This window comes from Dromiciops gliroides, chromosome 4 (assembly GCF_019393635.1).
Source record: "Dromiciops gliroides isolate mDroGli1 chromosome 4, mDroGli1.pri, whole genome shotgun sequence".
NCBI lineage: Eukaryota > Metazoa > Chordata > Mammalia > Microbiotheria > Microbiotheriidae > Dromiciops > Dromiciops gliroides.
The window spans coordinates 65,045,336-65,071,837 of NC_057864.1; the positions used below are offsets into that span (position 1 = coordinate 65,045,336).

The 26,502-nt window shown below is 39.7% G+C and overlaps 1 protein-coding gene across 1 annotated transcript; it reads right to left on the minus strand.

The window, feature by feature from the left end:
• Positions 1 to 5,697: 5,697 nt before the first annotated feature.
• TNFSF4 (TNF superfamily member 4) lies at positions 5,698 to 26,502 on the minus strand. Its single transcript, XM_044000259.1, has 3 exons — positions 26,359 to 26,502; positions 8,145 to 8,187; positions 5,698 to 6,053 (listed from the first exon to the last, which is right to left on the minus strand). The coding sequence occupies exons 1-3, from the start codon at positions 26,500 to 26,502 to the stop codon at positions 5,698 to 5,700; spliced, it is 543 nt and encodes a 180-aa protein (XP_043856194.1).

The following is a 26,502-nucleotide window of genomic DNA, read 5'->3' on the forward strand; positions in this document are numbered from 1 at the left end:
TATAAATATAACCCTCAAAATTTTAAAGGTGAATGGAATAAATAATCCAATAAAACTAAGGGGGGGATAGATTGAATAAGAAAATAAAACCCTACAATATGTTCCTTACAAAAAAAAACATAAGAAGAAAAAGACATATACAAAATAAAGCCTAAAGTCAAAGGTATAGAAAAAACTTACAATGTATCAAAAGAATCCAAAAAAGCAAGAGTTGCAATCATGCTATCTGACAAAGCAAAAAGAAACATTCAAAAAATAAAAAGGGGTAAATAAGGAAACGATATTATTATGAAAGGAACTATAATAACAAATAAATATACACACTAATACATTGGTGGTGAAGTTGCAAAATGTGACAACTATTTTGTAAAACAATTTGGAATTATGCATATAAAGTAACTAAAATGATTTGTGACATGCATACGGAGAAGCATGGAAAGATCTGTATGAAGTGATGCAGAGTGAAGTAAGCAGAGCCAAAGAAACAATAGACCATAACTACAACAATGTATATGGAAAGAACAATTACAAACCAAAAAAAAAAATCAAAAGTAAATATAACAGGGGCAGCTAAGTGGCGCAGTGGATAGAGCACTGACCCTGGAGTCAGCAGTACCTGAGTTCAAATCTGGCCTCAGACACTTGACTCTTACTGGCTGTGTGACCCTGGGCAAGTCACTTAACCCTCATTGGCCTACAAATTTTTTTTTTTGGCATGGCAATGGGGGTTAAGTGACTTGCCCAGGGTCACACAGCCAGTAAGTGTCAAGTGTCTGAGGCCGGATTTGAACTCAGGAACTCCTGAATCCAGGGCCAGTGCTTTATCCGCTGTGCCACCTAGCCTCCCCCGGCCCACAAAAAATTTAAAAAATAAAAAAGTAAATATAACACAATTATAATGATCAAGCAAGAATCACATAAACAGCTATAAGAGGATATTCCCAACCCATCTCTTTATGGAGGTGGGAGGTCTATGATGTCATGCAAGGTACATGTTGTTGGACTTTTTCAATGTATTGATCAGTTGTGGTGATTTTTTTCTCTCTAAAAATACTGTTTGTTATATGGAACAGATTTCTGGAAGGAGAAGGGGGGATACTTAGGATACTTGTGATAATGTAAGAAACAGAAGAAAGCAATAAAAATATTTTTAAAAGAAAATCTCCTATCATAGAAATCATCTAATTCAGGAGCTAATGGATCCCACCATGGACACCTCTAATTGTTAGGAAGGTTTTCCCTTATATAGAACCAAAAGCTACTTCTTTGCTTCAAATTCTGCCTCCTGAGGGCAAGCAGAACAAGTTTTCATTACAGTTCATGTGTGTTGTACCCATTCCCCTTCTATTAAACAATTAAAATGTCATCTCCTTGAGAGGAAGGAGAAGTTTCATTTTTGTCTATATCCCCTCGCACCTAATACAGTGACTGACCCAGAGGAGGTGTTTAATAAAGGAGGGAGGGAGAGATGAAGGAAGGAACGAAGGAAGGAAGGGCAAGCAAGACATGACTTGCAATGGTAAAGGGAGTTACCTCACCAGAAGTTCTTTTTACCAGTGAAATCATAGGTCCAGGTAAAATGGGGGAGGGAATATAAGAAGACTTACATTTTCTAGCTCACAGAGTTGTTTTGTGAGAAATGCTTTGAAAATTACTCTGGTAGAAATATTTTTCACATTATTTCATATGTATAATAGGTATCATATTTCTTCCTTTCTCAATGAGCTGGGGAAGGGTGGAGAAGGAAGGAAAGAATTTGGAACCAAAAATAAATAAATATTTTTTAAATAAAAGTAACCCTAAAAAAAAGAAAAGAAAGAAAACTGCTCTGCTACATAAACATGAACTGTTATTGTTGAGTGTTAACAATAACAAACCATAAAGCTTTAGTATTGGCCTTATACTCACCCATTCTCTATGGACAATGTGGCCCAGAATATAGAGAAAAACATATGAAGGAAGAAAAACTCAGACACTTTGAGCAATATCAGATCCTGAGTTTTGGATTTATTATTTATATGAAAACCAATAGTATTTGTTTTATTATTAATAATAATATTATCCTTGATACCGGAGCCAAAACCCATAAGGTACAAAACACAATTTGAAACAGGGGCCCCCTCCAGTGAACTTATAACTCTAAACTGGAATTTAGATAGAGTTGTCATATAGGGGCTGAGTGATATCTAGCAGCTTGCAGTTCCATAGGAAAGGGGTCCCCATGAAAACTGATGGAGAGAGGTCAGCTGGACAGAGAATTAATTAAATGTTTGACCCATTTAAACAAAGCACAAACAAAATATAGCACAATGAAGCCCTGTTCTACAGGAATAGAATTATAGAATATTAGAGCTAGATAGAAACTTAGAAATCATTTAATCCAATCTACCCTTCCCCTCCCCCCACCCCCATCCTCTCTTTTTTGGATGAGAAAACTGAGGCTTGGAGAAATGTGTGCTCAGTGTCACAATGTTAGTAAGTGTCACGTTTACAACCAGAACTCTGGTCTCCTCACTCTCCCTTCTTGTTATACTGCCTCCAAGGTAATATTAACTGTTGCTTTGGAAATCCTGAAAAGGAGGAGATGATATAATGAGGAAATTTCTATAGGGAATGGGGTATCATTTCAGTGATAAATATTGGTTGACCATTGGAGGAAATTATGACAGCTGTATGACAGCTTTGGGCAAGAGTTGCTACCTAAAGATAGTGAGCACCCTCAGAATAGGCAAGGATAGAGGTGGAATGGGTCTCACCTATTTTACCATTTTACATCAGTCATCAACACATGCAAGACAAATACTGATTAAAAACTCATAATAGTAAACATAATATCATAAATATGTATATACATACAAATATCTCAATACCTCACTTTTATGCAAGAGGTACATCTAACAACTTTGATTCTTTAGGACATAGCAAAGAAGGACCAGGAAGTTTACAAAAGGGGAAACAGGCCTCAGAAAAGTCTAAATAGATATCATAAAGTCCCTCCTAAAGGATATCCATTGGAGATCTCCTCAAAACCTTTACTGAAAGCTTATTCACTCTTTTTTTTTTTTGACAGGGCAATGAGGGTTAAGTGATTTGCCCAGGGTCCCACAACTAGTAAGTGTCAAGTGTCTGAGGCTGGATTTGAACTCAGGTCCTCCTGAATCCAGGGCCAGTGCTTTATCCACTGTGCCACCTAGCTGCCCCCAGCTTATTCACTCTTATATTATATGCAGTTCTAATAACTTTATCTTTTACCAGCCAACAAGCTGGGAGTGGGGAGAGGAAGTGCTACTTTTTGCTACCATACATAGTAGAAAAAAAATTTTAAAGCAGCTGAGACAGAAAGGAAGGACACATGAAAACTATAAAAGCTAGACACAAAATAAAGCAACCTAGGACCATTCAATATTGATATAGATAGCCATGCCCTTTCTTAATAGACTCTGAGGACATTATGGTATCATATCACATTTGATGTTGATAATGGAGACATTGAATCATGGGATCACACAATTAGAGAAACCTGAGAATTGGGAGGACATCAGTTGCCATATAGTCCAACTCATTTATGATACACCCCAAAGTAGTTATCCAGCTCCCACTTGAAGCCTTCCAAGGAGGGGGGAGCCCACCACACCTCCAAGCAGTCCATTTGGACGTCTCTCATTTTTATGAATTTTCACAACATCAAGTCTAAATTTGCCTTCCACCCAGTGCTCCTTGTTCTTCATTTTGGGGCCACATAGCTAGTAGTAGTAGTAGTAGTAGTAGTAGTAGTAGTAGTAGTAGTAGTAGTAGTAGTAGTAGTAGTAGTAGTAGTAATAGTAGTAGTAATTAGCAATAATAAATAAAGAGAAGCAAAATATATCTACTCTGTACTCTACACAACAATGCTTCAAATATTTGAAGATAGTTATCACGATCTCCTTGAATCTTCTCTTTTCTAGTTCCTTCAACAAATCCTTATGTGAAGATAATAAATTTAGAGCTTGAAATAGCCATAGAAGTTGTTTAGTTTGACCCCCTTCACTTTACATATGGGCAAACTGGGGCTCTGGGAGGTGAGCTATTTGTCCCAACCTATAATTAGTAAAAGGTAGAGATAGAATTCCATTTCAGGACCTCTAGCTCAAAATCTTATACTCTTTCAACTTCATGAAACATTAAGAAAAAAGTTAAACCATCATTAAGCAATACTCCACTTCAGAGGATGAGATGTACTTTAGAAAGATTTTCATCCAAGTGGTTAAAATAAAATTTATTTTGGCATTTAGAAATGTGAGTGTCTCTTGTGTGAAAAACTCAAACTAAATAAATAAGGGTTGACCACTTCAAGTTAACTGGGTACATATTATGTGATGTTCCATCACAACGAATGAAATCAGCCAAGCACTATTGCCTCTGCTTCTTCTTCTTAGCAACTCCGCTTTGTCCATGAGATAAGTGAAAGTCATATGGTCTTTCCAGAAAGAGAGGGGTGTTCTTCCTCATGTATGATTTGCATTTGTTTACTACTGGCACCAAAATGCATTCATTAATATGCTTGTATTATTCCTGAAATAGTCATGGCAGTGATAAAAGGGTTGGGGAGTAAAGGTGGCTGGATACATAGGTAAATTTTTGTCCAAATGGGCCTGGTACAGTTGTTGTTGTTCAGTCATTTTAGTTGTGTCTGACTTCATGACCCCACTTGGGGTTTTCTTGGCAAGGATACTGGAGTGGTTTGTCATTTCCTTCTCCAGCTCATGAGAAAACAGAACCAAATAGGGTTAAGTAACTTGCCCTGGTCACGCAGCTAGTAAGCATCTGAGGTCGGATTTGAACTCAGGGAGATGAGTCCTCCTGATTCCAGGGCTAGTACTCTATGCACCATGGCACCACCTAGTTGCCTCACCTGATACAGAATAGGTGCTTAATAAATGCTAGTTGACTGACTACATGTGGGAAGAAGGGGATATATATATATATATATATATATATATATATATATATATATATATATATATATATATATATATATATATATATATATGTTGTTCTTCCTTCAAATTGGATGTTATTTGTTTCTCTTCCCAAACTAACTGTTCCATTTTCTGTCATCTTCAACTACCGGCACCTGCAGCCACCCCGCCCAACCCTACCCCAGTAGACAGTCTCTACAAGGTTATTTATCCATTTTATAAATCTTTCTAGTGCTTCCTTTTGCATCACGCATCATAGCAAGAGCCACATTCCTGGGACAGATCTATATCCACATATAAACTATGAAGGAAAATATGCGATAAGGATGTGTGTAGAAAAGGGGGGGGGGATGAAAGAGCATGGGAGGCCAAGAAGTCAAAGGAAAAAATAGTGTTCCTTGTATGACCGTCCTCATCAAAGTTTGATGGTTTTCCGCAATTTATTTTTTCCCATTTAAGCCAAACCACCAATCTTCCCCACATTCAAATGGGATGCAGAATGCCACTAATTAACTGGAAATGGAAACTTTGGCTTCTGAATGGTCCACAGGAATAGCCAGTACATGAAGTAGATTTCTATTGTATCCCTGAGAAAAACTTGATCATCTGGTCCCTGCCCAAGATGTGCGCTTGGTTGGAGCCATAGCTCCTCCATATCCATGGTAGAAACAGTCTTTCTGCCCAATTCCAGTTGATTTTTGACAGTGATGGTAGACTTTGGTCCCTTCATCTCAATTCTTCATTTGCCACAGAAGTTATCATTAGTCAGTTGAATAAGGCTTATTTCACCTTTATTGGGCACAATGTTTGTGGAGGACACTTTTTGGGATACGACTTTCTGGTAGATCAAGTCTCCAAATCTTAGGTAGGCCACAGCAACAGAGCTGACATATTGGTTGGAGGAAAAGTTTGGGAATAAGTGAAAACGTTGATCATTTCGATAATGAAAGTCAATATTGGGAACTTGGTTGAAGAAGCCCCTCACACTTAAGAGATAAAAACCATCACATCTGATCTTGAGGGAGTTGTTTTGCACCTCAATGGATCCAAATTCACCAGAAGGTTGTAAAGTAAAGCCATTCTTGTCATCATAACCTAGAAAGGATGAAGACAAGAGGATGTTCAAGGTTGTAAACACAGAAAGATCCTGCTCACTTAGGAGCAAGGTTTCTTAAACTTTATCCACTCATGACTCCTTTTTCACCCAAGAAATTTTTACATGGCCCCTGCTATATAGGTATATAAAATAGGTATATATAACCTTTTGCCATTGCCAAATTGTTCGAATCCCCCAAATTCAGTTACGTGACCCTATATGGGATTGTGACCCACAGTTTTAAAAGCTTTGTTTTAGAGCATTAGCTGCCTCTCCTTATTAATCACTGCATCTGGATTTAAAGCTGGATCAAACCTTAAACTCAAACATCTCATTTTACAGATTAGGAAACAGAAGCCCAGAGATGTTATAAATGACTTGTCCAAGGTCACACAGTCAGGAAATGGCCAAGTTAGGTTCACATGACTTAAAAGGTATCTGAGGTATGATTTGAACCCAATTTGGTCCTGAATTCAAGTCCATCACTCTAAATAGTGTTGCTTGATATGGGAAGTTGTAGCCTGTGTTTTCAGGATACTGATGCCAGCTGCAAAAATTAGCTCTGGCCTAAAGGTACAAAATAGAAAAAAAGGCAATGGATTCCATGGACTCTTTCTAGACTAGGCTCTTTTTGTTTGTTGCTGTGATCTTTTCTTTAGGAAACTGATTGACTATAGGAGGGTATTTATGTTGCCATGAAGAGATGGCAACCATATTGATCAGGACACTTTTGAATTTAATAAACTGAATTTCATTTTGTATTTGGAGGAAAAAATGCCAATTTCTTTTCTTTTGTTAGCTCATAAAGTAAAGGTATACACAGACATATGTACATTTGTATATGTATATAAGTATCTATATATATATATACACACATGAATGTCAATACTTTAATAAAAAGAGCTGTGAACTCCTTAATAAAAAGATTTCATTTAATTTTTTTAAAGACCATGTCTTTAAGCACCATATCACAAACCTTGAATTATTTAGAAAATATTGAATCACCACAACCAAACAACAATTTTCTGGGAAAGTCAGTCCTCTAGTGTTGATCTTCCCCAAACAGTTGAACTAGTCTTCCAATAATAGACACAGAATCCATCACTGTATGTGTGCTTAAAGCCCCTCCAACAAGGTAGGACCCACCATTCTGTCTCCTCTGACCTAGACTTGAAGGAACCAAGGTGACCTGTATACCATACCATGATGGGACTAGGTCTTATATACATATAGAAATAGAGAATTATGTGTGCATTATTATTGCATGCTATGCTAGTTTTGCAGATAAATATGTCAACACAAATGTGATACATGTATATTTGTGTTTATATATGTATACATACAAATACATGCATATTGTATTCTAGGGTATTTTTGTTACTTAGGAGGTATAAAACTTTTTTATTATTATTCTATTTAAAAATAAATGTGAACCTACCTGACTAATGTGAAGATGTTTTGCATGACTGCACATGTATGACTTATATTGAATTGTTTGATTTCTTAGGGAGGGGTGAGGAGGAAGGGAGGAAGAAAATTTGGAACACAAAGTTTTGAAAAATCAGGGTGAAAAAATTTGTTGTTGTTTTTTTCATGTAACTTGGGGAAAATTCTAAATAAATAAATAAATGTTTAAAAATAATAAAATAAAATAAATGGGGGGGACAGTTAGGTGGCACAGTGGATAACCACCGGCCCTGGATTCAGGAGGACCTGAGTTCAAATAGGGAGGGCAGGTGGCTGTTTCTACTCTCCCTCTCTGGCCAAAATGGGCCCTTTCTCCTTCCTTACAGGGCAAAATAACAAGATAGAGAGTACCTCTGGGACTCGTTACATTTAAATTCTGCCATCCCAGCAGCCGAATTTCTGCCTTACCTGGTACCCGAGGCCCACCCGAAGCTGGACACCCTGGTCCAGTTAATGTGTAAAATTGATCCCACTGTCTGAAATTAAAGTACGCAGTCCCTATGATCATCCTTTTTACTATGCTCTATCTTCTGTGTTGGAAGAAATGAAAAAACAAGCAAAAGAATTGAAAGTCCATATTCCATTTGTAACTTTGGGATTCATTAACCTCTGGCAATACTTACCCAAAAGATCTACCTTGACACTCTCATTCTTTGGTGTTGGAGGCTAAAAGGAAAGGGAGATTTTTAGAAAAACACATGCCAACAAAATCCACAAATCACATTTAACAAAGAGGTGGAAGATCAATCAAAAAGCATCTATTGGCCAGGCTCTATGCTAGATATTGGGATAACAAAGATAAAATGTAAACAGTCCCATTCCTCAAGGAATTTATATGGCAACAGGGAGGCTACAGGGAGACCATGAAAAAGAACAAGATGGTCAAGTCCATCAATCAGTAAGTGACTATTTACATGGACTTTCTTTGAGCCAGGCACTGTGCTAAATCCTGGTCATACAAAAAAATGTAAAAAACATCCCCTTCTTCAAGGAGCTTACATTCTACAGGGGGAAACAATATGTAAATACCTATGTATTTGTTGTTGCTGGTGGTTTAAATGCCCACCAGAAGACATATTTGATCCCAGAAGCACATTGAGCTAGAGAGAGAGGAGTGGCATGGGCAAGATTTACCCTTTATCAAAATTACTTTTTCTTCTAAGTGGAAGATGGATTAGAGGGAGGACAAAATTGAGACAGGGTGACCAGCTAGCAGGTTATTGCAATAGTGCAGGTGAGAGGTGATAAACGCCTGAAATAAGACTGTAGATGTGTGAAAGGAGAAAAGGGGTTTGGATCAGATCTCTACGACAGATACCAGGATAGTAGAAAGGATGAGATTTCATATATGTGGGATAAGTGTGAGTGAGGAGTCCCAGAAGACCCACGTCTGAGTCCTCAGTAATATGGTAGCACCCTCAATAGTAATATTGAAATTAGAGAGTTTAGAAGGAAAGATGAATTCTCTCTTAGAAACATTGAATTTGAGTTTCCTAAAGGGACATCCAGTTCAAAACAATATTTAAGGGGCAGCTAGGTGGTACAGTGGATAAAGCACCAGCCCTGGATTCAGGAGGACTTGAATTCAAATCCGACCTCAGACATTTGACACTTACTAGTTGTGTGACCCTGGGCAATTCACTTAAACCTCATTGCCCCACAAAAAAAAAAAAAATACTTAAGTCGACCTTGGGCCTTTGGAGCCCAAGTTCATTGAATGGATGTTCTTCATCATAACAAGTGATATTTCTATAGCTCTTTGAAGTTTTTTGTTATTGTTGTTGTTGTTGTTTTTGCGGGGCAATTGGGGTTAAGTGACTTGCCCAGGGTCACAGAGCTAGTAAGTGTTAAGAGTCTGAGGCCGGATTTGAACTCAGGTACTCCTGAATCCAGGGCCAGTGCTCTAGCCACTGTACCATCTAGCTTCCCCAGCTCTTTGGAGTTTACAAAATACTTTACTTAAATTTTGTGAATTGACAGTAACAATAACCCTGGGAAGCATATACTGCAATTTGTACTATTCTCATTTTACAGAAGAGGGGAACTGAGGCTCAGAGAGATTCAGTGGCTCATCTAGGGTCATGCACTAAGTAAGTAGTATCAGAGATAGCATGGGGGGGGCAGGGCGATGAGGGTTAGGTGACTTACCCAAGGTCACACAGCTAGTAAGTGTCAAGTGTCTGAGGTCATATTTGAACTCAGGTCCTCCTGAATCCAGGGCTGGTACTTTATCCACTGTGCCATCTAGCTGCTCCCCAGAGATAGCAACATCTTCCTGACTTCAAGCCTAACACTCTACTATATCACTCAAGGACTCAGAGATGGGAGGGACCTTAGCGATTATCTAATCCAAACCTCTCATTTTACAGAGACTTGTCCAAGGTCACACAAATAGTAACATAACAAAAACTCAAATCCATGTTCTGACTTTAAATCCAGGCCATTTTCCATGTTAGCCTATAGAGTTTAGTTTTCGACCAGTCTGTTTCTGGCTCCCCAGATGTGCCTTATATCCTTCTTACTGTATTATTAAAGAGTTAAGGGGCAGCTAGGTGGCACAGTAGATAAAGCACTAGCCCTGGATTCAGGAGGACCTGAGTTCAAATTCGGCCTCAGATACTCAATGCTTACTAGCTGTGTGACCCTGGGCAAGTCATTTAACCCCCATTGCCCTGCAAAAAAAACAAAAACAAAAAAACAAAGCTAAAGTTATTGTTTTTCTTCATAAGACTCATGAAATTTTATTATCAGTTCCATCAATCACTGTATCATTGTCTGTTGGCATGCTCCTTTCCCTCTGGTAGCCATGGAGATGTAGCAGAAAGAAAGAGGCATTATGGGATAGTAAATAGAAGGTTGGGCTTCAATTCTAGAAGACTCAGATTTAAACTGAGTCTTCAAGGATTGCTAACTGTATGATCCTGAATAAGTGATTTAACCTCTATATGGCTCAGACTATGATCACAGGTTGGAGAAGAGAGTTTCTCCTCTCTCTGGCCATTTCCACCACCAGCAACACCACCACCACAACTGCCAAAAATACATATTCCCAGGCATTCCTCTATCTGGGCATCATTCCTAGTTTAAAAAATAAATCCATTAAGCCCTGAGAGCTCAAAGGCTGCTGCCAGGCCAGGGTGATATGAATGGCTACTATTTACTTCTAGATTATACAAGCATCCTTTTGGGGGGGGGTTGGGGGGGGCAGGGCAACTGGGGTTACATGACTTGCCCAGGGTCACACAGCTAGTAAGTGTTAAGTGTCTGAGGTCAGATTTGAACTCAGGTCCTCCTGACTCCAGGACCGGTGTTCTATCTACTGTGCCACCTAGCTGCCCCGATGATACTAGCATCTTAAAATTATCATGTCAGAGTCCCAGTTTGTAACCTATGAACATTTATTTGCCATTAAAAATGTGCATAGGAATATAGTCTTTTAGGGACTGAAAAGGGGAACTACATAACTACTGACTATTGACAAACTAGAGGATCTCAAGAGTTCTAAAAGCATGTCATCATAATAAACTCTTCCTCTTCAGTTCAGAGAAGACCCCAAGTGAACTGTGTTGTCATATCAGGGAAGATAGCCTTGGCTTCCTCTAGATCATACCTCAAGGCTCCCAAAAGAGCTGAGGTCATTGTGCTAGAAGTAATCTTGGTCCAAATCAATAGGATAATTTTTTTGGGGGGTGAGGTAATTGGGGTTAAGTGACTTGCCCAGGGTCACACAGCTAGTAAGTGTTAGGTGTCTGAGGCTGGATTTGAACTCAGGTACTCCTGACTCCAGGGCTGGTGCTCTATCCACTGCACCACCTAGCTGCCTCTCAATAGGATAATTTTGATTTTATTGAGAGGTAGAATAACCAAAGTGGTTCAGTTGTTGGACTTCGAGGTACCAGATACTGAAATGGACTAATGTGTGACCAAAGGGGGGAAAAAATCACAACCTCTCAGAGCCTCAGTTTCAATATCTGTAAGATGGGGTTAAAAATACCTGTAATACCTGTGAGGCACAAGTGGGATATTCGATTCAAAATTTAAAGTGTTTGATAAATTTCAGTTGTTGTTATTAGGAAGAGAAGAAGGAATTTGGGATGTTTAGTCTAAAGATTTAAATAAATATGTAGTGCAGATGTTTAAATATTTGAAAGTTTGTCATATGAAAGTGAGGTTGAACATATATATATATATATATATATATATATATATATATATATATATCCCCAGATGGCAGAAGACCAATGAGTGGAAATAAGAGGGGGAGGGGGAGAGATGAGATTTATTATATTTCAGCTTTCACTTAAAGAATAATTGTAATGCCTAAAATTATTCAATGATGGTATGAGCTGACTTGAACAGTAGCTAGATTCAGATCACTAGAAATGTTTAAGAGGAAACTAGGAGGCAGCTAGGTGGCACAGTGGATAAAGCACAGGCCTTGAATTCAGGAGGACCTGAGTTCTAATCCAGATTCAGACACTTGACACTTACTAGCTGTGTGACCCTGGACAAGTCACTTAACCCTCATTGTCCCACCAAAAAAAAAAAAAGGGAGGCTAGATGACCACTTGTCCAGGTAATGTGGTAAGAAGAGAAACATGGAGATACATGGAGAGTACATAGAGATAAAAGACCTGTATTCTAGGGCCAGCTCTGTCACTTACTGGCCATATGGCTATGGACAAGTTAACTTCTCTGACTCTCAGTTCTCTTATCCACAAAATGGTGATTAAGATATTTATATTATTTACCTAATTGGATAAATTGTTGTTAGAGAAAGACTTCATCTTTATGCCAATGATATCATGGATGTTACAATGAATGATAGGAATAAAATTTCTTGATTTACAGGAAAATGTGCATGAAAATTGCACAGAATGAGAACTTGTGAAGAGGGGGGAAGTCACAATCTGTTTTGGGGAAGGGAGTAGCCACATGGATGAAATCACTGATCTATCAAAGTATTTTCATTGAAGAGATTTTTGTGTCTAGCAGGAGATTAGATTATACAACCTCTACAATCCCTTTAAACTCCTAGACACTATGATTGCATGAAACACCCAATTTGTATGTGCTGTTCAGACACTGCTAGCATATAAGCCTTTCCTTTATTTGCTACTTGACAAAAAACTTAGTCCTTGGCATCTGTGAAAGTACTCAACCATAAGAAGGAAAGGGAATTAGGGAAGAGGGAGGAGGGGAGGGAAAGAGCCCAAGGGAGTAGGAGAGTACTGAGCTGAGGATGGAGTTTGTCATTTCTGCCAAAACTGACAGCTCTTTCACATGGTTGATTTTGGCATGGAGAAAAAGATTTGTTTTCATAACTTAGAGAGTGAGTTCCAGGAAGCTAAGTCCCCACCTCCACCCCACAGTAACTGAAGGCTTCTGTAATGAGATTTCAGTGGGAGAATACACAATAAAAGAGAAATCTCTCACTACTTTATAAAGTGGAAACACAAGCTGTGTCAAGCTCTAATCAAAACAGGACAGAGATACAATCAGTGATTCTAACCCTGTCATAGGAGTATTAGCCTCAAGACCCCTATCACAAACCACAGTTTAATAATAACCTCTCATTGCCTGGGGTTGGGCACAGGGTGACTACAACTATGATCATGTACCCTTTTTTTGTCTTCCCTTTCCATCCAGGAAAAAGATATTATGACTTGAAAATAAAGCTAAGAGGGGCAGTAGGTGGCGGAGTGGATAAAGCATCTGCCCTGGATTCAGGAGGACCTGAGTTCAAACCCAGACTCAGACACTTGACACTTACTAGCTGGGTGACCCTGGGCAAGTCACTTAACCCTCATTGCCCCACAAAAATAAAAAATAAATTAAATTAAATTAAAAGAAAGAAAATAAAGCCAATGAAGAATTTTTTCTCATCCTTCCAGACTTTTAAAAAACTGAGTTTCAGAAGAACAAATTTCTGAATCTTTAGAAAAGGGAAGAGATTGGCACCTGCATAATATAGGCATGTGAGTTTATAAGATGAATGGCTTGGGGCAGCTAGGTAGCACAGAGGATAGAACACCAGCCCTGGAGTCAGGAGGACCTGAGCTCAAATCTGGCCTCAGACATTTGATATTTACTAGCTGTGTGACCCAGGGCAAGTCACTTCACCCCAATTGCCTCACCAAAAAAAAAAAAAATCTTAAAAAAATAAATAAATAATAAGACGAATGATTTTCCAGTAGTACGAACCATTGGCAGGAAACAAAATAACAGGTTGGTGAAAATAAAGGTGTTTCAAGTTCTCCCAGGGTTGTGTTCATGTATACATACAAAATCGACAGGTAAGTTTGGATATGCATAAGCACAGGGTAAGGGCATACCCTAAGTAAGTGCAGTTTAAAGCTTTAGCTTGAGACTTTTGGCACACCCTGTATATTGTAAAACAACCAACTAATGAGTTTAAGATAATGCTCTCTGAGTGATCCGATACATCTTCAAACTCCCTTCTCTCTCCACTCCTCTTCCATGATCCCTCCCCTACTTAAAAACATTTCCCAGAATGCCAGAATTTCAAAATTAGTAGTGTCAGACACCATCTAGTCAAACTGATACCTGAAGAAGGTTTTCAATAACATACCAGAGAAATGATCATTCAGTCTTTCCTCAAAGACCCCCAGTGAGGGGGAACCTACTTCTAATATAGCCCACTCCAGTTTGGAATGACACTAATCATTAGAAAGTTGTTGAGGGGGCTATTTTCCTAGTATTAAGTCTTTTATCTTCTCCACCCATTGCTCCTAATTCCACCATCTGGCACCAAACAGAGAAAGTCAAACCCCTTTTCCCATACTTAGGTCTCCTCTATCCTAAAAATAAAAATCAAATAAAAACCACATTTCTTCCACTCTGCTACCTCCTCTCCTTCCTTTTACTGCTAATTATCTCCACAGAGGTGCTTCCACTCTCCACCTGCACTTTTTCCAGCTCTAAAATTTGTAGATTTCTAAGAAACCATCTCCTTAAAATGTAGAGACATTTAGCTATCCTTTGGTTCTCAAATTTGATTTGTCTCTACCTGAACTTCTTATTAACCACTTGTAACCTAGCTTCTATCACTTTACTGCAATTGCTTTGGAATGTCACCAGAGACATAAAATAATATCCAATTAAACAAGCTTTTCTCAGTCTTCATATACCCTTTTAAAGCATATGTGGGGGTGGCTAGGTGGCGCAGTGGATAAAGCACCAGCCCTGGATTCAGGAGTTCCTGAGTTCAAATCCGACCTCAGACACTTGACACTTGCTAGCTATGTGACCTTGGGCAAGTCACTTAAGCCCCATTGCCCCGCAAAAAAACAAAAAACAAAAAACAAAAAAAAAGCATATGTGACTGCAAAAGCCAGCCATGGAGTCAGCTGAAGGAATAATCCAACGGAGGGCTCAGAATCCCCATTAGAATTCATGTAATGTGGACCCCCTGAAGCAGATTTATGCCGGGACATGGATAAGGACTGAATAGGATGAGAGGTGTAAATGGACTGAGTTCTGCTCTGTTGCAAAGAGTATTGACATCCAGGAGATCACATATCAAAGTGATGGTCCTAAGATGTGTCGGTCATCTAAGGATGTTGTAGTCATTACTTTTGTACTTATATCCCATGTACTTAGCGTAGTAATTAGCAAATAGTAAGCACTTAATAAATGTTTTCTATCGGTTCATTTATTTGTTCATATTGTCTTCCTTTATCTGAACTAAACGTCCCTAGTTCTTTCCAGTAATTCATATATGCAATGTTCTGTAGTTCTTGAACCATGTTGCTCACCTCATTGACAATGCCTTACCTGGTCTACATCTTTCTTAAAATGTGAAACTCAGAATTGAAGTTAGTACTCCAGGGGCACCTAGGTGGCACAGTGGATAGAGCACTGGCCTTGAAGTTGAGAGGACCTGAGTTCAAATCTCACCTCAGACATTTACTAGCTGTGGGACCCTGGGCAAGTCACAACCCCAATTGGCTTAAACATCCAGGGCCATCTCCAGTCATCCTGATAAGTATCTTGCTACTGGACCCAGATGGCTCTGGAGGGGAGAATGAGGTTGGTGGCCTTTCACAGCCCTTCTTCCCTTAAATCCAATTCATTGCAAGTCATGACATCATCCCCATGTCACAGTCTTCTTCAAGAACAAAGGACAAGCAACAACAACAATCCCTATGCAGTTCTGGCCCCGGGATCTCAAGAACATTTATGGTCACTGGAAGAGGTCCAAAGTAACCAACTAAAATAAGCAAATGGATATGTGGCCTTCTAGATGATAAGAGACTAAAATAGCGGGGACTCTTCAGATTAGTAAAGCAAAAACTCAGAGGAAATGGGAACATCTGACATAACTGAAAAGGATATTTAGAGGTTAAAGACAAGCTTCCTCCCTCAAATCCAGCTCAGAGGAAATGGGAACAGCATCCGACATAACTAAGAAGGATATGGATAGCTTAAACATAAGCTTCCTCTCAAATCCAGCATAGTGTGATAAATATTAAGCACCTGCCACATGCAAGACATTGTTAGAGGTTCTAGAGTTATAAACAAAAAAAGAAAAAAAGTTAAACTGCCCCGCCCTCAAAGGACTTGTATTCCACTGACGATGCTGCAACCAGAAGGCACCTACTGAGCCTTGAAGGAAGTACAATTTGAAAGCCCCAAAGCATTGTTATGGAAATGCAACTCTTCACTTGGGCAACAGATTTAGGGACCTCTATACCTCCCAAAAGGATGGTCCAGACTGGATGTGAAAAGTTTCATGAAATGCTTAGATGTAATTATGAATAGCAGATTCACCAAGTATTTCTAAGGTTATGGAGGGAATTTTGAGGTATGTTGTTAACCTTTGAGTTTGAAATTATAGAAGACAATGACTATGCTCTCCCCACTTGCCTTAGTGACACTATGAGAAATGAAGCACTGATCTGTGAAAACAGTATCTTAAACTATAATTGTGGTTCTCTTCTTCCCCACAAGACTTCACCACTGAATAAAGGCAAAAGTAGGGCTAGAGGGACACTTCTCTCCAGAGGCCCAAGATTCATCATTTACTGCTGAACTGTCAATTATGTTACAAACAAATATGCTAAATGATAATTGTGTATGTAATTCCTCTGAATTCTCAGAAATATGTCTAAATGCTGCAAAAGTAGAACTATCAAAGGCCATCTTTCGTAGTCCTACTTATATCAGCTCATGTTGTCAGATTTAATGGGTAGGGATTGCTTAGATGCTCAAGTATTAGTGAAAAACCAATGTATCACCTCCCCAAGTCCGAGGCCAATTAATCACAGTGTGAATGAATCCAAGGCATGGGGTACAGTCAGTGCAAAGTTACAGAGATTGGAGACACTGATATTCATGAGTGAGGAACAGTAAAAAGTGCGTGAAGACACATATAACATATTGAATTGCTTACCTTCTTAAAGGAGAAGGAGGAAGGAAGAGAATTTGGAACACAAAGTTTTTTAAATGAATGTTAAAAAAAAATTTACATGCAATTGGGGAAAAATTAATTCTAAATAAGCCCAAAAAATCTTTGGGGAGGAAAAAAAAAGTGTGTTCAGAGCAATAATGCCTATATCTAACCATGTCATTTCATCTGCTCAATAACCTTCAATGACTCCCTATTGCCTTTTAAGTAAATTCCATGCTCCGTTATCTGGTATTCAAGGCCCTCCACAATCTGGCATCACCCTGATTTAGCTTGAAGTGCTATCATGCATAGAGTGCTGGACCTCAAGTTAGAAAGACAAGAATTCAAATCTGGCCTCAGACACTGACTAGTTGTGTGACCCTGGACAAGTCATTTAACTGCCCTAGTTTCCTCATCAGTAAAATGAGAACAAGAATACCACCTCACTTTCAGTCAGTGAGGATTGAATGAAATAATATTTGAAAAGTTCTTAGAATGGTACCTAGCATGTAGATGGTACTTCATAAATGCTTGTTTCCTTACTTCCTTCCCTCCTTGCTACCCATGGTGTAGTGAATAAAGTCTTGGACCTATGGTCAAAAAGATATGGGTTTTATTTCTGCTTCAGAAACTTATGGTAACTGGAAGAGGTCCAAAGCAACCAACTAAAATAAGCAAACGAATATGTGGTTCTTGGCAAATCATTTAACTACTATGGTCCTAAATTTCCTTATCTACATCCTGGGTCTTGTCAGTCTTCTTGACTTTTGTACTGTCACTGGCCTTTGGTGACTCAGAACGAAAGGATGAGGCAGATGACTTTGGATAACTTTGCCTCATTTGAGGCAAGTCAAGACATAACCCCTGATTGTCACTGGTCCTCTTCGAAAGAAAAAAAGAAATGGACAAACAGCAACAATTCAAGTACTATGGGTATTATTGTCCCTAATTTATAGGTAAGAAATTAAAGCTCGGAGAGATTAAGTGATACAGAAAGCAAGTAGTCAGAAGCAGGATACAAACCTAGGCTTTTCTGGCTTCAGGTCTAGCATACTACCCAGACATTACTCCATACCTCTCTCTCTAGGATGGAGCCGATTCCAATTCAAACAATGAGGTGAGTCCTGTGCCAGACTTCCTCATCCACATTTTAGTGATACCTATCCCCTACTCAATTGACAGGGATGCTAAAAGGGTAAATGAAGTATTGTGCTGCCTCTAGATAACACTATTTAATAAAGGATATAAACACTTTTATTAAATCAAGCAGGTAGGTAGTTCAATTGAAAAAGCAATGGTTATATAGCTAGTGTCTGGGCAAGTCACTTCAGCTCTTTCTACCTCAGTTTCCTCAACTGTAAAATGGGGATAATAATAGTACTTACCCTTCAGAGTTGTCGTGAGCATCAAATAAGACAACATTTATAAAGGGCTTAGCACAATGTCTGGCACAAATAGATCAAGGTGTATATTTAAGTATTATCTATCTGAGTGTTTATAAATATTTTTCTACACAAATTGTCTCAAGAGCTTTGTTGTTTTTTTCTTGGCCTTGTGACTCATTGGCACAGGAGACTCCCAGTGAGGGAATTCCATCTACCAATAAATGGATAAATTTATAAGACTTATTAAGAGCTTTCTATGCACAAAGTACTCAAGGACACATATTCATTTCATTGGTGCATTTTGGTTTTTTGTTTTTTCGGGGCAATGAGGGTTAAGTGACTTGCCCAAGGTCACACAGCTAGTAAGTGTCAAGTGTCTGAGGCTGGATTTGAACTCAGGTCCTCCTGAATCCAAGGCCAGTGCTTTATCCACTGCGCCACCTAGCTGCCCCCTCATTGGTGCATTTTGAATGGAGTCCTTCCCAAGGAGCCAGTGTTGGCTACATAGCATGCTGGACTTGAATTCAGTAAGAAATGGCTTCAGATCCTTCCCTTGATTAATTGTTCCCTCTATCACCCTGGGCAAGCTGCAAGGTATACAATAGAAAAGCAAAATTGTCCCTATTCTCGAGGATCTCACATTCTAATAGGGCAAATGGAAAGATCCCAAGTCCTTGGAGTATTAATATAGCAAAGCAAATGGTAATGCACTTCTTGAATAGCTAACAGCTAAGTAGCACTCAGAGCTTTGCAAAGAACTTTACAAACATTTCATCTGATCCTCGCAACAGCCTCGGGAAGTAGTATTACTTATTAATTAGTAGTATTAGCTATTAGTACCCCCATATTACAGATGGAAACTATGACTGAAGGGTTAAGTGGCTTTGACGGAGTCACACAGCAAATAAATGTGGCACTATTTGAATGCCTCTTTGTGTCAAGCTCAACTGCTCCACCTAGTGGTCTGCAATATCATAGCCATTAATAACAAGCTTATCGAGTCTTTGATGCTGACCATAATTTGATAGTGCCAAGGGATTGTGGTGGCAGAAACTTTCTGTTCTGGGTCTTTGTTAGCTGTGGCTGCTAAGGAGAAGAGGGCTGTAGCACCTGGAGAGGAAATCACTGGGTAACAATCTCCACAAGGTAACCCTTTGCTAAGCCATGACAGTGGACATAGGGTGCCATCTGTTCCGTGGCCTCTTGGGCTCAGGCTCCTGGGCTGCCACCATCAGAGCTAGAGGGAACATGTTGGTCAAGGTGGTGGGACTTTGACCTGTGTCTCCCTCAAGTCAACACTTGATCGGTAATTTGTCACCTCAGAGAGTTGCCTGAGTTACTGAGTGGTTAATTGCCCAGGGGTGGGTACAATCAGTAGGTGTTGGAAACAAGACTTGCATGGAAGTGTTCCTGACCCTAATTATCCTCTAAGCCAAGTTCTGTCCCTAGAAAGTCTTTAAAAAACAATGCGTTCAACCACATTTGAGAAAGGGGGGGGGCGGGGAAGATGTAAAAATTCCAAATAGCAGTCATGTTCAGAATATCACTCATACTATAAAAGAAGCCACTTAACCACCTGCCTTCTCTAAGTGCTTTTCCTGTGAATAATTTAATTTTCTGTCCAATTTGACAATTTGCCATTTGAGAATTAATTGTAATATAGTAAGAAGCAAAGGCTGGGGAAGATCTGTTTCAGGTAAAGTGAGGCTTTCCATCTCTCCACTTAGTTTTAACTGTGTCCAGCACTCAACAAATACAACCAAAGAATAACACATGTAGTCTTGTCACCCTTATCACAGTCGCAGAGTCTCTTTCATTCTTCCTCTTATCTCCCATGCAGACAGACTCTTAAGGAGAAGAAGGTGTCTATTATCCTTGGGGCTATTTCAGCATGTAAATCTGGAGTCAGAACATAGGGAACCAGGAGATCCTAGTTCTAATTCCCACCAATCCAAACTAACTGAATGACTGGAATAGGCTACTTCTTTCCTCATCGATAAAATTAAGGAGGTGAACTATGATCTCAAGGCCCTTCCTTTTGTTAGTGTTCCATATTAGTTGTTTGGCCTTCAATTTACAAAGAAGAAGTTGTAGCCTCTGAGGAGAAGGCTGATTTTGACCTGCTTCCTGAGATCAGAGATGTGGCTTAGGATTTATGTTTTTAACTACAAGGTAGTTTGCTGGAGGAAAGACTGACTCAGCATGTACAAGAATTCAAAGGTTTTGTGGGGAGTTCCATCATTTGGGAACAAACAAGGATTGACTATCATTACATCTAGTTAAGGTCTTGCCAGATCTCAAACTAACATAGGCCTTTCAAATCAGTCCAGAGAGCCCTGATTCTATTTCTTATTACCGCCATGAATTTCCCTCATGATAGAAGAAAAGTTATTTCCTTCCACAAACATTCATTTAATGTCACCTGTGTGCAGAACACAAGGCGAGGCACTAGGGAAAGACACAAACTGTAAATTAGACATGATCCCTGCCTCATTTCCCATTGCTTATCCTCTAACAGAGAAATAACATAAGCTCAGAGACCATTAAGAACCTTAATAACACTCCTAGTACCACTTTAAGGTTTATAAAGAGCTTTCTTCCTACGAGATTTATGAGATATCTCCATTTTATAGATAAATTTTATAAAATATTACATGATAAATGTGAACCAAAGAGGTGTAAAACCAATTGCTTTCGGATCTCCTCTTTTTTCTACCAGTCAAACAGGGATAACTAGTACTTGCTCCCATCAATCTTTTTTTTTTTTTTGAGAAAATTGGGATTAAGTGACTTGCCCAGGGTCACATAGCCAGGAAGACTTGCCTAGGGTCACAAAGCCAGTAGGTCACATAGGCCAAATTTGAACTGAGTCCTCCTGACTCCAGGCCCTGTGAGCTATCCATTGCGCCACCTTACTGTCCCTGCTCCCATCATTCTCAAGAGACTCCTGTAGGTCAGTATTCTAACAATGAGTTCTCCTTTCTCTTGCTCCCTTCTCCTCCCCAAGAAGTGAAGTATATCTGTAATGGAAGTGATGATAGTTTGATTTTACAGAGGAAAAGCTCTCTTCTATGCACAGAGAATGGCTAGATATATAAAACAGATTAAGCCTTAAGAAAGGATTTTTTTTTTTACTCATTAAGAAGTAGTATAGGAGGGGGCAGCTAGGTGGCGCATTGGATAAAGCACTGGCCCTGGATTCAGGAGTTCCTGAGTTCAAATCTGGCCTCAGACACTTGACACTTACTAGCTGTGTGACCCTGGGCAAGTCACTTAACCCCAATTGCCTCACTAAAAAAAAGAAGAAGAAGTAGTATAGGGGGCAGCTAGGTGGCACAGTGGATAGAGCACCAGCCCTGGAGTCAGGAGTATCTGAGTTCAAATCCGACCTCAGACACTTAACACTTACTAGCTGTGTGACCCTGGGCAAGTCACTTAACCCCAATTGCCTCACTAAAAAAAAGAAGAAGAAGTAGTATAGGGGGCAGCTAGGTGGCACAGTGGATAGAGCACCAGCCCTGGAGTCAGGAGTATCTGAGTTCAAATCCGACCTCAGACACTTGACACTTACTAGCTGTGTGACCCTGGGCAAGTCACTTAACCCCCATTGCCCCACAAAAAAAAGAAGTAGTATAAAAAACAGAAGTAGTATAGGGGGTAGCTAGGTGGCACAGCGGATAAAGCACTGGCCCTTGGTTCAGGAGGACCTGAATTCAAATCCAGCCTCAGACACTTGACACTTACTAGCTGTGTGCCCCTGGGCAAATCACTTAACCCTCACTGCCTTGAAGAAGAAGAAGAAGACGAAGTATAGGGTCTTAGAAAAGAGCTATGCATCTGCAGTCCAATGAGCCAGGTTAAAAACCTGCCCCTAGCGATTACTAGCTAAAACAAGTCACTTCACCACTCAGCCTCAGTTTCTTCATCTGTAAAAATGTAAAAAAAAAACACCCCGTACTACTTAAATCTCAAAATTGTTATAAGAAGCATGCTTTATAAACTTTAAATTGACATAAAAATGGATGTTATTAAAGGTGTGTGGAGAACTAAAGCCAGAGATCAAAGAAGGAGCATGGACATCATTCCATCAGACTCTGTTTCCCTTTCCATCTCTTTATCCTCTATCTAATCAGCAGAACCTACTGAGAATGGACTGGGAGGCAAGCAGTCCCTGAAGCTTGAAGGATGGAATGGAGATGGAGGTGAGAGTGAAAAAATTGTGAGAAGGCAGAGATTTTGAGTAAAACTCTAAGAACCTGGGACAGAAACCCAACTCTATTTGGATTCTGCCCATATTCCTGGAAAGAAGTTCTTCCAGGGAACCAACATGCTTAATTACAGAGAGAAATAAACTATTTCCCAAGGGACAGTCATTGACCCCTTTAAATTCTGAGAAAGTAAATTGTCCTAAGGACTTTAATTTCAAAAAGGTTTTTTTCCTAATCGAGGGTTACCATGAGATGGAGCTTTATGTAGCAAGTGACATTAAAAAGCCAAATAAAAAGTTAAGAAAATCTTATTAAAACAGTGGTGCCCTCTGGTGCCACACTAGGTTACCACATAGTCTGAATTTGCCATCCTGAAAGTCTTTAGTCTATGATACAATCTGTGACTTGCCTAGGGACACACAGATAGTAAGAGGCAGGGGTAGGATTCTGACACAGAAATTACTTACATTTGATACTACTCCTCTTGCAATATTTTTTTTTACAAAGTAGCCACATTCTGCTATATTCCTTACAAGAGGGAGGAAGGAAGGGAAAGAAAGAAGGAAGGAAAGAAGGAAGGAAGGAAAGAAGGAAGGAAAGAAGGAAGGAAAGAATGAAGGAAAGAAGGAAGGAAGGAAGGAAGGAAGGAAGGAAGGAAGGAAGGAAGGAAGGAAGGAAGGAAGGAAGGAAGGAAGGAAGGAAGGAAGGAAGGAAGGAAGGAAGGAAGGAAGGAAGGAGGGAGGGAGGGAGGAGGGAGGGAAGGGAGGGAGGGAGGGAGGAAGGAAGGAAGGGAGGGAGGGATGCTTCAAATATTTACTGACTGTTGGAATTTGAATGAGTCACTTAACCTCATTAGAACTCAGTTTTCTCATCTGTAAAATGAGAATACTAATACGCTCACTGAGTTCCTTTGAGGATCAAACCGTGCCATGTATGAAAAGCACTTTGTAAACCAGAAAGTAATCTATAAAAGTAAACTAGAATCACAATTCTCCAGTGCTTAAAGCAACCTCCCTGTTGAACACTGTAAGTTAAGAGCTCAATATATCACTGATGATTGCTAGACTGGACAAATGTTAGTGCCACCCTGGTTATATGGCTGTCATCTTATTTAGTAACTGGCCTGCCTAAAATAACATCTGGGTGTTAATACCTTCACTACTATTACTGAAGAGGTAAGATCCTATGTCTAAGGCTAGTACTAATAGAACTAGAGAAATAGTGACTAGAAGGGAATCTTCTAGCTAGAGGACCCAGAGAGGATTCCCAAAGCAGCAATGCCCCAAATGCCACAGTATGGTCACAGCCCTGCATGGGTGCGTGGGGCGCATTTTCTCTTCCCAAGAGGCTAGATTGGCCCTGGAGCGACCTTTGTGTCTCTGGGCCCCATTCCCTCTCCTTTCTTTATCATAGATGAATCACAGTTCTACGGCACTTTGTAGCTCACAAAACACCCTTTGGAATGGGTAGAGTATGTATTCTTACACCCATTTTACAGGTGAGTGAAGTGAAGCCTACAGAATATTGTTACTTACTTAGAGCCTAACAAGGTTCCTAGTCCATAATAGGCACTCAGTAAATGTTTGTTAGACAAATGTCACAGCTACAAAGTAGCAGATCCAGGATTTCAATCCAGATCTCCTAATTCCAAGTCTGGCACACTTTCCTCTCTTAACTTCCTTTTGGGGCAGCTGGTAGTACAGTGGGTAAAACAGTTGGCCTGGAGTTAAGAAGACCTTAGTTCAAATCCAGCCTCAGATACTTCCTAGCTGTGTGACCCTGGAGAAATCACTTTATCCTTATTTTCCTCAGCTTCCTCAACTCTAAAATGGAGATAATCATAGCACCTATTTCCCAGGGTGGTTGTGAGAATCAAATGAGGTGATATTTATAAAGTGCTTAGTGCCTAGTGCCTACTAGGTGCTAGAAAAATAATAGCTGTCGTTGTTGTTGTTTAGATACTAACCCTCCCTGAAGGCAAGAATTGTTCCACTTTTGTTTTTGTATTCCCAACATCTAGCACAGGTTTCTGGCACATGCACAGTAGGGACATCATAAATGCTTGTTGCTTAATCGATTTGTTCCTAATAACCACTCTTTCCCCAACTAACTTTAGCATCTGCCTCATCATTAATATTTTTGGTTGGAGTCAGTTGCTTAGGCCATGATTCATACAACAACTCCTGCTTCCCACCTCCACTCAGGGATAATAACCTTGGTGCAACAGGACAGAAAGACATTGAATCAACTATCTGTAGGCTGTCTTACATAACCCCACTAGAGTAAGGAAACATGTGTCCTTGTGGTTATTTGATGAAATGTTGCCAACTAACAGAGTATGGTGAAAATAATGTACTATTTTGGGATGCCATGTTTATTTTCTTCTCAGAAGAGCTGAACTGTGGTATATGCCATGACTGCCTTCCCATAGATCCCTTTCTACTCACTTCCCTTCCCCTGCTCTCCCACTCTTTCCTACTCTCAAGTTTACCTAAATGAATCTATGCAAATGTGGGTAGGGAGAAGAAAATGTTGTTTTACATGATGATATGAAAACATAAAACTTCTGGACCCTCTAGCTCTCCCTCCTATAACTGCAGAACCCAAGCATCTTTTTGTGGTCCAGAAGAAACCACACTTTCCCCTAAGTCTCCACTGCTCTTGTACCTCCATTTCCTGTGGGTAGAGTAAAACCCAGGCATATTCTGGAGCGGTACCCCCCCCCAAGAACAACCACCTTTATCTCAATCTGTCACAGCTTGGTTGGCTTGGCTTTGAGTTATGCCTCAGGAACAGAGTTTCCTCATTTTTGGGGCTTTGTGCCAAGAAGAGGTTCAGTCATCCCCAATAATCTAGACAAAAAGTCATTTCGGGAAAGCAGAAGCCATCCACAATTAGCCATTAATCTGAATTGATGTATTTTACTTAGCTGAGTCCACAGGAGTCACCTGGTTCTAAGAACCACATTCCCTAGGAAGGGAAAAAGGAATCAAAGAGAGAGGGAAGAGAACACTGATACCCTAGAAAAGAGAAAGCAAACATAATAGAGGGAAAAACATAAATGCTTTATCAGAGAATAAGGAAGGGAAGGAGGAGGAGTTTGAGGAGGAGGAGAAGGAAAAGGAGGAAAAGGAAGAGGAGGAGAAGAAGGGGAAAAGAAGGGGAAGGAAAAGGAAGAGAAGAAAAGGAGAGGGAGGAAAAGGAGGAGGAAGAAGAAGAATGCTGCCCATTCGTTCTGCATCACGTACTGGACAAAATGCAATAGAAAACAAAGGTTTAATTGAGGTTTTCCGTCTATCCCTGGCAAAGGTGGGCTTTTATTGGCATTATTTTTTAAAGTTTTAGGATGAATATGTATATGCACATACTCACAAATACAAGTAATCATGCAATTATATCAAACCAAAAGGATTTCAGATTGGGACCTCCTTGATTTTTCTATTTATGCCTTGCACTTTCTGTGGGGAAGGGAAATTAGATCAGTGATTATATGACTTCTAAGATTTTTGTTCTTGTTATTAATGCTCTTATCAGACATTACTTAAAAAGAGTAAAAACCCAAATATACAGAGTATTTCATAGCACCACAATTGAAGGTACGGCAGGGGAAAAAGCAGGGACAAAGAAAGCTGAACAAACCCATAGGCTAGACACATCCTAGGCACTCCATGGCTTCCAAATGGCTCGCTACCATAAAAACGACCAAAGAAAGGAAGGAAGAAAAGTAAACAGGCTGAGATCAAAATTCTGGAAGAAAAATGTTCAACCTTGGCCATTGGATTGTTCTTGGATATCCCTTTATCAACTGAAAAAAAAAGGTAAGAAGTCTTACCTGAGAAGCCCCCAAAATGTAGATTAAACATATAAGCAATCCTATCCACTGAATCACAGAAGACACCAGCAGTAGCTTATTAACAATGGTCCTCTGCATGGGCAGGCTCCCAGGTCTCTCCCGTAGTGGTTGGTCCCCTTCCAT

What these genes read in the sequence shown, in the direction of transcription:
- TNFSF4 (XM_044000259.1), bottom strand. Translation starts at nt 26,502, where the DNA reads ATGGAAGGGGACCAACCACTACGGGAGAGACCTGGGAGCCTGCCCATG. An exon ending in ACATTTTGGGGGCTTCTCAG is followed by an intron (nt 8,188 to 26,358) that starts GTAAGACTTCTT and finishes CTTTCCTTTTAG; the next exon opens with CCTCCAACACCAAAGAATGA. An exon ending in TGTCAAGGTAGATCTTTTGG is followed by an intron (nt 6,054 to 8,144) that starts GTAAGTATTGCC and finishes CATCCTTTCTAG; the next exon opens with GTTATGATGACAAGAATGGC.